We start from the raw sequence: 15,498 nt of genomic DNA, 5'->3' as shown, positions 1-15,498 counted from the left end.
TTTAGGTTTGAGACTGGTGGTTCTGGGATAAAGCGCACTTTGACTATTCAAAAAACCGATCTATCTGATGATACCGAATGGACTTGCGATGGTGTGGACTCCAAAACCACATGTAAACTCACAGTGAAGGGTGAGATTCATGCTTGTTGTATTTAAAAGAACGCTGTGAAGTCAATTACACAAACACCAATAATATTGGTCTGCAACAGTGGTTCTTAACCTTGTCGCCAGCGCCCCCTGGGGGTGATATGAATTTCGAAGGGGGCCGAATGCTTAGGGAACAACATGGGGTGGGGGTGGGGTGGTTGCTATGGTGGCGCCCAAGACAAATGGCGTAGCAGTATAGAAGGTGTACTAGTTCTCATGGGGATACAAAGGGCTATAGTAAAACTATAGTTCTATATGTCCCGGATATCATTTACAAATTTATGTTCGACAAAATTCATTGAATATCAAAAATTGTCGTATATATTGTGGGTTTTATGCTCCGTGTACACTACTTCTAGATTGCAAAGTCTGTATGAACACAGTTCCATCACACTAGACAGCGGTTAAACCAGCTAAATGTCTGAAACGTGGTATTGTATCTTGCAGCACACTGCACATAAGAATCAGAAGTTCTATTGCATTTTAAAGAGTCTGAGACATTTGTACAGTAGTCATGCATCGAATCTTCCTGGCCACAATGATTAACTAAATGTGGTATTCAAGAGCTACAAATGAAATGGGAATGTGAGATTGAAATCGGGGTGTATACATTGGGCTCGAATCCGATAGGCTTGAAGGGGAGGGGGAGGCAGACCTTAAGAATTTCTGAAAGTGGGAAGAGAAAAGGTTAAGAATCACTGGTCTACAATAACGGTAAAATATGCATTGGAATTTAGTCCTAAAAGAGCTATGGAGAGTGGACATTGTCCGAAATGAATATAAACATTGAAAAACTGATAATTGAAATATTCACAATAAACTTGGACAGCGCATAAAAGTTTGATATATATGCTAGTCATGCGAGTGAGTGAGTGAATGATATGAGATTACAATTATCTAATCTAGTATTTACTGACTAGTGACTGTTTATTAGGGTTGTCCAAAATTTGGAAAATCTTACAAATCCCCCGTTGTAATGTGTTATTCTATAGATTATTGATAAAAAACGACACTGGGCCTAAAAGAAGCTCACAGGAAGGCCGTTAAGATTTCGTGCAAAGCGTTTGAAAGTAGCTGCCAAAGAATGGGCGTGCCACCGACCATCGAACGGCGAGAAGACTAGTAATCACGAAACCACGGCTCTTGATTGGCTGATCGGCTATGCTTCAATGACCACGGCAGCAGCAGCTTGCTGATTATGTGATCAAGGAGTCTGCTACCGGCGGCGATTTTGAAAGCGCATTGTATGTAGGTTGACAGTTAATGATTTAGGATTGATTCAGGGTATGTTGAGGTACGAAATACATGATGAACAAACAACATCTGCTTCACAAATACGTCTAAAGCATGACCGCTTTAATGTGAAGGACACCGCCGTAGCCTATATGCCTTGTTTTCAACGACGGAGAGCATTGGCGTTTATCCAAGTGGCGACGGATTCCTGGTTTCAGAAAGGATATATCATTATTGAATACAAATATAAAGCTTAACAATGACAATATAATTTGTGTGATCTTATTGGGCTCAGGTTGTAGTACATAGTTGCAGTTTTGAATGCTCTAGGGATCGGCTGAATCAGACAGTTAAGCTTGGCACTTATCAGATGTTAACAGCAAATTGAATTCAACTGTAAGTGTTTTCAAAGTCCCTAATGATGCCGCAGAAACGAGGTGTAAATGTAAGCACAGACTATGATTGATATGATATACAAACTATGCTGGATACTGTGCACTATGCATCGTTGTCTGTGCTTACCTTTACACTCCTTTTCTGCACGATTATTAAGGACTTTGACATATCATATCAAGCATAGTATGTGCTTACTTTTACACCCCTTTTCCGCGTCAGCATTAAGGACTTTGACAAGACTTGCAAGTGAATACAATTTGATGTAAGCATCTGATAAGTGCCAAGCATAACCCGCTGATTCAGCCGATCCTTAGAGCTTTCAAAACTTCAACTATGTACTACAACCTGAGCCCAATAAGATCACACAGACAAAGTAGTGTCATTGTTAAGTTTTATATTTGTATTCAATAATGATAGATCCTTTCTGAAACTTGGAATCCGTCGCCACTTGTATAAGCGCCTATGCTTTCCCTCGTTGAAAACAAGGCATATAGGCTACGTCGGTGTCCCTCACATTAAACCGGTCATGCTTTAGACATTTTTGTGAAGCAGCTGTTGTTTGTTCATCATGTATTTCGTACCTCAACATACCCTGAATCAATCCTAAATCATTAATTGTAAACCTACATACAATGCGCTTTCAGAATCGCCGCCGGTAGCAGACTCCTTGATCACATAATCAGCAAGCTGCAGCAGCCGTGGTCATTGAAGCATAGCCGATCAGCCAATCAAGAGCCGTGGTTTCGTGATTACTAGTCTTCTCGCCGTTCGATGGTCGGTGGCACGCCCATTCTTCGGCAGCTACTTTCAAACGCTTTGCACGAAATCTTAACGGCCTTCCTGTGAGCTTCTTTTAGGCCCAGTGTCGTTTTTTATCAATAATCTATAGATTAAGACATTACAACGGAGGATTTGTAAGATTTTCCAAATTTTGGACAACCCTACTGTTTATATTAAGACTTAATTGAGAACCCAACTTTTCCCTCGGTATGACAGATTGTGCTTGATAAGATTGAGCACCTTAACTATAATTGCAACTTAACATCTAGAGTTGGAAGTTTCTTTCACCAAACCATTGAAATCCGTGAAGGCATTGGAAGAAACTGATGCTACTTTATCATGCACGATCAACACCGCAAAGGATGTAAAGGTCCAATGGACATACAACAAACATCTTTTGGAGGCCTCCGAAAAATTCGCGTTTGGTCATGATGGAAAGAATGTGCACATGGTCATCAAAAACTGCAAGGTAAATAATGGAGAGTATCACTTTTTTGAATATAACAGAGGTTATAATAGCTATAACATTATACTTAGTTCCTAGTTTTCGTTTCTCATATATTATACTTGTTTTTCTTTTCAGAATGATTTTGTTGAGATTGCCGGGTATTATTTATTGTAGCCCGAATTCTGTATCATTGTAGGGGCGTGAAGACACTTTGAATAGTAATCTATTCTCCGATTTATACGATTTTTTATCACCCTTCTGTGAAAATCTCAGCCTCAAGATGAAGGGGAGTATGAATGCAAAATACGCAAGGCTACTTCTTCGTGCGAAGTGACAGTCAAAGAAAAACCTGCAAAGATTGCGGAACCCATTTGTGATACTACCGCCGAAGATGGGCAGCCATCAACGACCATGGCATGCACTTTAGATCGGTTAGTGAACCTTGCGATTTATTTCACGAATAGCTCTTTGCAGGATATGTAATCGTGACCTGTTTACATTCTAGTATATCGGGGCAAGTAAAGTGGTATCGTGACGGCAAGGAATTGACGACTGCTTCTGGAAAATACGAATTTGTTTCCACCGGAAAAAGCAGAAGTCTGGTCATAAAAAATGTCACGAGAAAGGATGCAGGGTCATACTCGTGCAAATGTGAAACAGGAAGTACCAAGGGAACGCTGTCGGTAAAAGGTGAGTTCATATGAAAGTATGTTTTAGGTGCACTTGTCGACAACTATACAACAATCAGCATGGGCAAAAGTGAATTTAGCATATCACAACTTGGGATGTTCCCTGTGGCATTGTTGTATCTTTTTGATCTACAGTAGCATTATCATAACCTGTAATGTTCCCCAATTATACTCCACTCCGGCTCTGAATACCATTCAGAAATGCAATATCTCTCGCATATGATTGCTACTGAAAAACCAGCAGTCATGTCAATGGACGAGATAAGACTAACAGTTTATTTTCTCCGAAATTCCAACCTAACTTTGCCAAATATCCCCGAAAATTTAGTCTAGAATGATATTTGTATCGACTTATGTATTCTTAAATTGTGTAGTAGTTGATGATATTACCTCTGACATTTCTTATATTGACATAGAGATGTTTGGCGATATGTGCTACTTTCCCTATGATATAAATGCACCCAATAGCTACCACTTTGCTGAAGTAAGAACTATACAACTGTTCCATGTCTGGTAATCATTGACACCCGCGTTGTTACAGATGGTGTGAAATTTCTCAAAACCCTCAAAAATCTGGAAAGTTTCGAAAAAGATCCTGTCACCTTTGAGTGTGAAATATCCGAAGATATTCCTGTCGAGTGGTACTGTAACGGCGAACCAGTTGAGATCGGGGAGAACATGGTTGTGAACTCGGATGGATTCAAGAGAACGCTGACAATACCTTGGTGCAGTATGTCCAACGCTGGTACCTTTCTAGCTGTGGCTAGATACGCGAAATGCACTGCCGATCTCCTTGTCAAAGGTATTTTGCAGTATTCGACAATGCGTAGAAATGGAATTTTGATTCAAATTATTACGCAGCTGCCCCGTGTGGATTTCTGGAGGGTATCAAAGACGTATCGATCCCGCATCTCGGTGTCGCCACGTTTTCTTGTGTTGTCTCTCCGAGAGATCAGCAGGTTACCTGGTACAGCGGGGGCAAACAAGGCGTGGAGTTGGTCCCATCCTCCAAATATGCGATGGCTCAGTATTTCAAGACTAGAACATTGGTTATCAACGACTGTAATGAGGAAGATAGGTACTACTCTTACTGCTACCATATAGGGCATGGAAAAGACAGTGTTTCTCACTGATAAGTTGCGACTCAATTGGTTACTTGTGTGAATTTGTGATTTCATTGTCGATCTCAATGGAGTAATGATCATGAATGTACAGTAAAAAACCTGAGTCACTTTAATTTGGCGCATTCTATAGCAGTAACTTTGTTCACGGATAAGTGGATTATAGTTGGTGTATTTCCATCTAGATCGGTGGTTCTCAAAATGGGGGGCCGTGAAAGCATTTGAGGGGAGGCACGAAGCCGCCTGAAATTTTTCGCCATCATCGAGGGGGTGTGTCAAAAAAATTTGAGAACCGCTGAACTAGATCATCTGCTGATATACAGTAGTAAGGACACATCCTCATAACTAACTATGATTAAATTGCTTTAAATTTTCACATTAAATATTTTAGTTTATCTCAATTCGATCACTCACTACTGTCGTTTTGTTCTTAGAAATACTATTTCATGCTGCATTGGTGATGATGAGACAAGTGCCAAGTTGTGGGTGGATTGGCCGCCTGCTTTTTATGCTTCAACTCTCTCTGATGTTACATGCACCGAATTTGAGAGCACATTGTTGGAATGTGAAGTGTCCCGTCCGAATGTTGTGGTATGTAAATTCATACCATACAATCCCACGAATATAATGTGATTGACTAATGTATTGTTTGTAGGTGGAATGGCTGAAAGATGGAAAAATCATTGAATCTGGCGCGACCGTTGATGTCCATTCTGATGGAGTGCTACGTCGCTTGGTTTTGCATGATGTACAACTCCACCAGGCTGGTTGCTATACAAACAGAGTGTGTGGTGAAGACACTTCAACCAGTGCAACGTTATCGGTGCAAGGTATTGAATGAATGTTCGGACTCTTGTCACTAAATTATTATGCATACACAATATGGTTGTTCAAAAATAACTTTTTTTTTCTTGATTCCAGTCAATCACTGAATAAATTGTCAGGTTACCCTAAAAAACGCTGCACATCAAATTTGGTTCAATTCTAACAAGTATAAGACCTCACAGATCCAATAAAAATTTTTAATTTATTGTTGAGCTGTCTTCAAACGCGATGCAAAACAAATTTCACTCAATTCCAACTAGTAGAAGCGGAGTTATTTGAAATTTTCTTTGATTATTCTAGGATTCAAAAGCGTACAATTCATTTCAGAATTACCGGCCAGCTTTACATCTATCATCGGCGACGTTTGGTGTTGCATTGGAGACGAAATACGTCTCAATTGCACCGTGAGCAAGGAAAAATACCCGGTTATGTGGCATTTGAACGGGATGCCGCTGGAAAATGACGGGGCTTTCGAACTGAGTTCTGAAGGAAAAAATCGAGCCTTGCGGATCAGTAAAGCGGATCTGTGTCACAATGGAGAGCTGAATGCGATATGCGGAGATGCAACGTTATCCGCTGTCATTAAAGTTGTGCCTATCAGCTTTGATGTCCCGCCCAAGGATGCTAGTATACGGCAAGGGGAGATGGCGATATATTCATGCATCACAAACAAAGCCGGTGTGAAAGTAAGTATTCCCACACTATTGCCGAAAAGATAGCGTAATGGTGAAGCGTCCGGCTTCTTGATCGGTAGGTCGTGGGTTCAATCCCCGGTCGGGTCAGACCAAAGACCTGATTAGTAACACTGGTATTCACGGTTGTGAACTATCATTATTGCATTGTTTTAGGTAACCTGGTACAAAAACGGCATAGAAATGTTTCCTTGCGAGGATATCACAATGGAAAACAGTGACAGAGAGTATGTTCTCCGAATAAAGGGATGTACTTTGCGGGATGATTGCTCTGTTATTACTTCCCAGGTATGTATGATTTGCAATTTACGAACCTACCATAGGCCCATTAGAAATTTAGTTTGCATAACACATTTTTCAGTCCACCTCTCCAATATAAATTGATGACAATGTTTGTGTTACTCGGTAAGAAATTGTGGGCACCATTTTCGGCAGTGGTGAATAATATAATACTTCTATCTGTTCTGAGTACTGATTTAATTAGATAGCGTTTTCCTTCACTGAACAATGAAGTGGTTTTGATATTAGACTACATTCAGTACGGCTTAAGGTATGTATCAAGTGTAAAATAGATAAATTTCCATCATTGTTAATACTCAATTGAACATAAACACTAACCAGTTTAGCCCGTATAACATGATCAATGAAAATAGTTTTGAATGACACCATCAAGTAGTACTATTTATGAGTCCGCTTTGGTGATACAGGTTCATGATAACATATTAAAGGTCTGAAGCTGGTTTTGCCTGTCTTGAAAGATGCTATTTCTACTTGAAAATGTGATACAACTTCACAGCATAGGCCTATATCCGCTTCAGTCCGTGTAACATCAATAAATCCATAACCGATCTCTGAGAAGATATGAAGATTTTTCACATTACTAACGTTTCACACTCTCACTGCTTTTTCCGATATCAGGTTGTCGATTGCCGAGCGTATGCTCGCCTTCTCGTGTTTGAAGCGCTCCCGAAATTTGTGTCACGGCTCAGCAAAGTCACTGTTGTAGAAGAGGTGTCTCGCGCTATTTTGTCATTGCAAGTGTCGTCAAAGGGAGCTATCGTTGAATGGTTTGTCGACGGAAAATCGATTTCCAGTCTGAATGAGGAGAGTCGAATTCAGGCTGTCGCCTCGGGATTTACAAGATCGCTTATCATCGAAGATGTCCAAATTGGATTCGATGAGGTTGGTGGCTTTATTCCCCACTGATAATTGGATCTAGTGGGGATAAATGTCAGTGGACAGATTCACCTGTTTTGTATCGGTTTGTACCTGTTACTTTCTATCACTTTTAATAGCAAAGCTGCTTGAAAGATTAGACTTTTACAATAGAACCAGCTGACAAGAATTTAATTTCCCGCCATTGTTAGAAGTATAGCATTTCAGACTCCGATAATACCTATTTTCATCCAAATATTTGCTGGAGTCTAAGCAGCATTTTTAAAAGAGATTGATTGGAGGCGGTCCATTAAAAAACCTAATTTGATCTTGATGTGGGTGTCTGATTAAAAGACTACTCCAAGTCGACTGCTTGATATCTTTTCAATGTATCACAATATTGGGGCCTTTAGAAATGATGAAATGATTATTAAATTAATGATTATGAAGTAATCAATTGTTAAGTTTTCCTTTCTGTAGTTTTGGTGGTGATTTTTAGCTTAGGTAATTCTCCAACACTTTTGCATATATTCTGTGGTGAACCTGGGTTAACTTGACACCACTGCCAATTGGGATTATAGTGGTAGCTCTAATACTATGTCATTTCCAGACCTTTACCGTATGCTGTCACCGTATTTCGGGCCCATGCTTATTGGATGTCTATGATCCATTAATTTTCCTATAGAAAACATACACTTGCCGCTTGATCGATGATTCGTGCTCAACCGAACTGAAAGTGACGCAGGCACCTTTGCGATTCGTCAAAAAACTCTACGATACAAGTTACGAACCTGGACTCGATGTGAAACTGGTTTGTGAGCTCAATAAAAGTGCCTATGACATCGAATGGACATTGGATGGTGTTCTTATAAAGGATGATCGCAGACACTCTATCAAAGTTTTGGAAAATGTGAGTGATCTATATTTGTTTGTATTTAGATTTAGTGCACTGTTGTCAATATTCTCATATTTATGAGCATTATTTATGTAAATAAATGATGTGTGGATTTATCTGTAGAAATGTGATCAAGGAAATACCAGAAAGTAGCAATGTCAATGTAATTGATTGCTGTGAGGATGCAGCGCATCAAATTCAATGTGAAGATGATAAGATTGATAACTGTAAAAGACTGCAGTGTTCATGCAATGGACTGTATCCACTACATCACGTTCCGTATGTGATATCTGTTTTTTCAGGGCAAAAAACACATCCTCGTGGTATCAGAATTTGACGTGAAGGACGTTGGTAAATATGCGGCTTTCTCCAAAAAGAAAGATGCGTACACGAAAGGCATTGTGAATCTTGCCATCGCGCCTACGCTATTCATCGCAAATGATAACGTCATAGCAAAGACTTCTTCCTGCCTGTCAATACCAGTCGACATGAAAGGAACGCCAAGACCCTCAATAGCTATTTACAAGGTTGGTTTCAAGATATAAAATATATTTGTGACCATATTTGAACGAAATTCATGAATCCTATTCTCATGGTCTCAAATTTTGTGTTGCATCACCCTCAATGATTTGTCACTTTGAAAGGTTCAAAACTTCGATAACTAATTAAACTGCAGGTTTATGACAACACGGTGGAGCCTGCCGATAAAAATTTCCTGCGCCAGTCGGACGGCTTGCTCAGAGTTTTCATCCAAAAACCACTCCGCGCCTACTCCGGATGTTACCGCATCTTCGCTGGAAACAAGCACGGGAAGGCGTCTGCAGATTTCAAAGTACAAGTGATAGGTAGGTTTTATATCCCAATTTCGGCATTTTCAAGAGTCGTTGCACCATACTCTATCCATCTGGGATCAGAAATGTTTTTATTGAAAATTTATATTCTGTGTGCGAGCGTGTACAGAAGATGCCTGACCTGAGATTAGCCAGTAAATTGGCATGTTGAATCAAAACTACTTCTGAAGCTTTTATTGAAATTATTGAACGCTGTCAAGCTGTCAGTCACCGCATTTCTTGTGTTTACCTCCTTGATATTATTTTTCGAATAACACTTGGGTGAAGCAGATATGGTAGTACAGTGATCTCTGAGCTGTGAATGAGATTTACCAGAACTTTGTCGTACTATCGTATGCGCACAGATGTTGCTTACATTTACCAACTTTTGGTATTTCTGACAGAATTTGAAATATTTCCACATATCTTACCATGCGATTTCTGGAAATCAGATAAATTTTCAGAATTTTTGACAACTTTATGGATTTTCTTTCAATCTTTCGGGGTCTAAGCTACCAGCTCCCTTTCCCATTGTAGATAAACCCAGTTCTCCGAGCAATCTTGCCGTGGTTGACGTGACTGCCAACACCGTGTCGTTGACTTGGGAAGAGCCTCAAGACGACGGCGGAAGTAGAATAACAGGGTTTCTGGTGGAGAAACGCGACATTCGAAGGAAAATGTGGCAGACCGTGTCCGAAAATTTTCAAGATACGTCAATTGTGGTAAATATTTTTGTTCGGATCCTCAAGTATAATATTTAACACCATGGTTTCCCTCAATCGAGATTGTGCATTGTAGTTAGGGTGAAAATATTTCAAGTTGAATCACAGGTTAACAAATAAGTCATATGATTCATACCTAGAGCATCTCCAATGATCCTAGTTTCACCACTGTTGGTCATTGTTTTCATACTGTTTATTTTCATGACTTCCTGTATAATCTGCTTCAAAGCACATTTTCGACTTTTATCTTTCCAAACTTGGCACGCAAAATTCAGTGTGATATCCTGTCGACCGTGTGTTGAAATAACTTTCTGTTTCTCTGCCTCTCTCTCTTACGTTCCTCTCTTTGCTCCTACAATCCGTTTCGCTTCATGACAGGTCACCAAATTGAACGAAGGATGCCAGTACTTCTTCAGAGTCTCGAGTGAAAATGCAGTGGGCTTATCAGCCCCGGAACAGTTAGCAAAATCTGTGCTTGTTAGAGCACAGTATGGTAAGTTGAGTTATTCTGATTTGGATACTGTCATATTGGAACTCTTGAAGTGATTCAACTTGATTCACATAAATATCTGCGTATGATACTGTATATTGTGATACCTCTCACTGGTACATACCTTGTATACGTACCATTATCTTCAACACTTGTTAAAACTGGCTACCATTAATTGCGAGTAATTTGAATGTTGATGATGGGCCTGTCTAGTTTAACGCAACTGATCCAGCATGTCTCGACATGCGATACGCTTTGGTTCACACATATGGTCGACCAAATTGATATGAGAATTTAATTGAACAAAAATTAGGAAAAATATTGAAAAATACCGTTCTTTTGCACCAGATACACAGCTTCTGTATTGATATTTGCTTGATAATGATCAACGAATAGTAAGAATGTTCACAAAACTATCCGATACTATCTTGAAAGGTGACCAAACACTACATCATCATATGACATTTATGTGTTCAATGCATTTTGAACTTGCATACGATGACTCCATTTCATAGGTCCTCCAGACGCACCATTCGAATTAGAGGTAACAGGAGTCAGACATGACCATATATCGTTATCATGGCAAGCCCCTGGATTTGATGGCGGAAGTGATATTACGGGTTACATTGTTGAGCTACGTGGAAAAATGAATTCTGGGTAGGTTATCAGACATTTAATGCATTTCGATTAAGAACACTCAAGAATCAGTTATATTTTTAGTTGGATGGGATGCTTCAAAGTGCAAGGCCCGGATACCACTGCGCAAATCACCCAACCTGATGTCAAGGAAGGATTGCAGTATTACTTTCGTGTGTGTGCCACGAATAAGTTTGGAACCAGCGAGGCTAGCGAGTCAACACCTCTCATCACGATGGAAGATACGATTAGTAAGATTGATTTTTGTTCTGGAAAGTATATACGGTTTAATATTGATTTTCTTGCAATGACGCAAAGGAACAATTCAGAGAAGCGGCATAATTTTCTATTTGTTGTCTAATTTATTAAGTAAATTTGTCACATAGATGGCAGAGGTGATAGAAAGCAATGTTTTCAAATATTTTCAAGTTTTGATGTGACGTTGAGCTTGTACAGTAGGGTTGTTAAAAAATAACTTTTTTATTTTTGGATTCCAGCCATTCACTGAATAAATTGTCATGTTACCCTAAAAAACGCTGCACACCAAATTTGGTCCAATTCTTCTAACAAGTATAGCCGCCGCAGAGCCAATTAAAATTTTTGATTTATCAAGAAAAATTGAAAAAATAGTTTTTCAAATTTCTTTGTTAACCCCATGAAATTGTTGTTTTGTCTACAAAAACGATGCAAAACAAATTTGAATCAATTCCAACTAGTAGAAGCGGAGTTATTTGAGTTTTTCGTAAATAATTCTTGAATTATCCTTGATTGATGGATTTGGCTCCATTCCAACAAAAGATGTGAAGCTATAAAAGTTTGAAAGTTCTGAATTTATTATAAAAAGTAATTTTTTTCCTAATTTTTACTTAATGCTCCTTCAAATGGTTGAATTGTCTACAAAAGTGACGAGAAACAAATTTAACATAATTCCAACCCGTGAAAGAAGAGTTATTCGAGTTTTTCAATAATATTTCTGTGATTACCCACTGTCAATGCTATTTTTGCAACTCCAAAAGTTTCAACTGTAATAACTTCACTGCTACCCATTGGAAGTGAGCAATAATTGTTATTTTATACAACTTAACAATTTAATTGGGCTGACAGTAAAGTTTGGAATTTTTTTCAATAAATTCAAAACAGCTTCAAATGTTCTAGAAAAATTGAGACAAATTTGGCGTGCAACGTTTTTTAGCCAATCTGACATTTTTATCAAGTAGGCGCAAATTTTAAACTAAAAAATTATTTTTGAACAGCCTATCTGCTCAATGTACTCAAGTCTTGGAATGTCTAACACTTTCTCTGATGATAGTAAATCTCTCTTATTTGATTTCTCGTACTATCTCAGATTTACCGTCATCGCCTCAACAAGTGATCTGTGAAAATCCTACCAGCTCCACGATAGACATATTATGGTCCAAACCTCTCAGTGACGGTGGCTCTGCCATTACCGGCTATCTGATTCAACAATGCTGCAAAGCAACTGACGACGAAGACGCCGATAATTGGACAACGGGAGTGAGAATAACGGGAGATAATATCACGAGTCATACCGTAGCTGACTTGGAGGAAGGGTCAAAGTATTCGTTCCGGGTGAAAGCACAGAACCGGGTGGGGTATGGGAAACCGAGTCACGAAACTCCTTTTCTTGCCGCGGTAGACGCCAGAGGTTGGTCATCTTTTATTTGTTCTAGTTTGCTCAGGGGGTTCTTAAACTGAAGCCAGCAAACGATGTTGAAACTATAACTATAAAACTCCACTGTTCTCAACCACATTGCTCACCGCAGGCCAAAATAGCCACACGGACGTTAACAGTGCTAATAATTACACAATGAGGCCGTGATCACTGATCATGTCTGGGCAAAAGTGATTTATGTAATGTCGAAACACCTTCAGGAATTCGCTCTCATAACTTGCAGTCACAGTTGGTCTCAAGAATTTTTTCATTGTATCACAATCTTTTGTTGTTTTCACAAGGATAGAACTATTGATAATAGGGCGAAATATGCTACACAATGTACTATCTGTGGCAATAGGGTAATTAGTATAAAATACGAAAGAAAATTCCTGAAGGTATTTTTACGTTACATTATTTAGTATGCTAAGCACATTGGCGCTACAATACCTATCCAAATACGATGAGTTGAATCTCAAAAACGCAAACTGGGATTGATATTCAACACAGTCGAGTCATATACGGGCATTCCATGATTTACCCATTTAAAAAGGATGCACTCAAATGCACTGCAAAGGATAGCGTCATCTGATTGAATAATATATTAATCAATCGTTGATATACAATGTTGCTGACGATTACCCCTGACGAGTGTCAGCCGAAAATATTCGCGCTCGTTTCGATATGAATATACTGGTCAGTTGTCAATTGTATATTGCGGTTCTGTACCTTCAAGAAGCTCTTCAAATATCTTCATCTAGCAAAACTGGCGATGCATCAAATTACTACTCTCTTTCACAGTTGGCCCCAGCTTCCGAGTAGCAGACGATAAGAAGCATATCACGGTCGTTGAACCGGAGAGCATTACAATCCGGGTTCCGGTGTTTGGACGCCCCGTCCCGACGATGACTTGGATACAATCCTCAAATAACACAGTGTTGACTAAAGACGAACGTAGCGACATTCAAACCGCTGCCACTTTCACGAGTTTGAAAATTCGGAATTCATATCGCATCACCGACTGTGGAGATTATAAACTGCTGCTTGAAAATGCGGAAGGAACAGCAGAGTGTACATTTACTATCTCAGTATACGGTAATGTAAATTTATATGGGCTTCAGTCTACAGACCGAATAACATAAACTTTGCAGCCAAACCCGGTAAAGTTCTGAATTTGAAAACCAGCGAAGTCACATCTGCGTCTTGTTTTCTGTCGTGGGAAGCTCCCGCTGACGATGGCGGTTCAAAAATTTTGTCGTACTGCATTGAGAAAAGAGAGATTGACCGCAAAGCTTGGATTAAGGTATTTCACTGTTATGCGTTTGTATTTGTTTAATGAAGGGTTGTGGTATCCTGTAATACAAATAATAATGATATGACTGATTCCCTAGTCTGTGTTGCTATGCTGCGGATGAACAGAGGATTTTCTATCTTAGTATCCTAGCCACAATTAATCAGTACTGCTGAATTAAGTTTTGACAACATGCACTTCTTCTACTTGATTAGCAACACTGACCACTTTGACCACCTTTGATCCTATCAGCTGCATCCTGTCCTATGTCTTTGCATTTGGCATGGTCTTGTACCTGTGCCACCGAAGATTCTTACTTTGCTTCTAAAGTATGGGCTGGCGGTAACTTTGAATTTCAATTTTCAAAATTGTGTTGCTACGCAGGAGTATATGTACAGTACATATTGCTCATCCTTGTCTATCCTATGTCTATCAACCCATATAGTGATGACAGGCGACTCCCTGTATTCTGTCATGTATAAATAATTTTCGTACAGGTCGCAGAGGGTAACGATGCTGAAGAATTCAGCGTTCAAGATCTTCGACAGGGAAAATCGTATGTGTTCCGAGTATGCGCTGTGACAACGTACGGTCGCGGTCCGTATTCGGACGAGTCGGAAATCATAGTCGCTGAAGATCCGTTGCATGTTCCGGACGCCCCTGCCAATATCGCATATTCGAATGTCAAGAAGAACTCTCTAACTCTTGTGTGGTCACCGCCGGAATATGACGGTGGCTCGAAAATCACACGTAAGAATCGACCGCTCGATTTTATGTGCGTCCTGTTTTTTTGGATGGGTTAATTCATGTGTGGTGATATTTTTTAGAAGGAACTGTTATTATCTTATCAATCATGTAATTTATTGCTATGATGTTTTCAAGTACTGTCAGTGCCTTATTGAACATTGAAGATATGCGTATAATGTGTATAGACAAGTAATTTTGGTTATACATATTAGGGTTGTTCAAAAAAAATTTTCCTTCAGATTTCACTGGCTACTTGATAAAATTGTTAGGTTGGTTAAAAAAACGCTGCACACCAACTTTGGCTCAATTCCAACCAGTAGAAGCGACATTCTTGCAGTTGAAAGTTTTGAATTTATCATTAAAAATAAAAAAATGAAATTTCAAAATTTTTCTGTTGAACCCCTAAAATTGTTAGGCTGTCAGTAGAGATGATGCATACCAAATTTGGCTCAATTCCAACCACTAGAAGCGAAGTTATTGCAGTAGAAAAATTGCTACCGTAATTTCATGATTTTATAATAAATAATATAATCAAAGAGTTGGTCACCGTAAATACTATTTTATTCAAATCCAAATTTTTCTACTGCAATAACTTCGCTTGTAGTGGTTGGAATTGAGCCAAATTTGGAGTGAATCATGTCTACTGACAGCCTAACAATTTTATGGGTTTGACAGAAGAATTTTGAAATTGTATTTTATTGTTTTTGAATGATAAATTCAAAACTTTCT

General features: G+C 39.1%; 1 protein-coding gene across 1 annotated transcript in view; it reads left to right on the top strand.

The window, feature by feature from the left end:
* LOC145452386 (titin-like) overlaps positions 1-15,498 on the top strand; it is a 157,144-nt gene that overhangs the window by 13,504 nt on the left and 128,142 nt on the right. The window contains exons 25-46 of the mRNA XM_080330579.1: positions 6-130; positions 2,826-3,025; positions 3,278-3,435; positions 3,510-3,694; positions 4,235-4,495; positions 4,555-4,771; positions 5,249-5,405; positions 5,470-5,644; positions 5,967-6,325; positions 6,488-6,619; positions 7,250-7,513; positions 8,172-8,396; positions 8,684-8,908; positions 9,058-9,226; positions 9,749-9,933; positions 10,312-10,426; positions 10,939-11,080; positions 11,144-11,310; positions 12,405-12,725; positions 13,533-13,826; positions 13,883-14,034; positions 14,520-14,772. Of these exons, the coding sequence (XP_080186705.1) occupies positions 6-130; positions 2,826-3,025; positions 3,278-3,435; positions 3,510-3,694; positions 4,235-4,495; positions 4,555-4,771; positions 5,249-5,405; positions 5,470-5,644; positions 5,967-6,325; positions 6,488-6,619; positions 7,250-7,513; positions 8,172-8,396; positions 8,684-8,908; positions 9,058-9,226; positions 9,749-9,933; positions 10,312-10,426; positions 10,939-11,080; positions 11,144-11,310; positions 12,405-12,725; positions 13,533-13,826; positions 13,883-14,034; positions 14,520-14,772 (4,481 nt within the window). The remainder of the gene's footprint in view (positions 1-5; positions 131-2,825; positions 3,026-3,277; positions 3,436-3,509; positions 3,695-4,234; positions 4,496-4,554; positions 4,772-5,248; positions 5,406-5,469; positions 5,645-5,966; positions 6,326-6,487; positions 6,620-7,249; positions 7,514-8,171; positions 8,397-8,683; positions 8,909-9,057; positions 9,227-9,748; positions 9,934-10,311; positions 10,427-10,938; positions 11,081-11,143; positions 11,311-12,404; positions 12,726-13,532; positions 13,827-13,882; positions 14,035-14,519; positions 14,773-15,498) is intronic.

Source organism: Botryllus schlosseri, chromosome 12, assembly GCF_051294905.1.
Source record: "Botryllus schlosseri isolate E-star chromosome 12, Bs_hap1, whole genome shotgun sequence".
In the NCBI taxonomy this organism is placed as follows: domain Eukaryota; kingdom Metazoa; phylum Chordata; class Ascidiacea; order Stolidobranchia; family Styelidae; genus Botryllus; species Botryllus schlosseri.
This window is presented reverse-complemented; position numbering and strand designations above follow the sequence as displayed.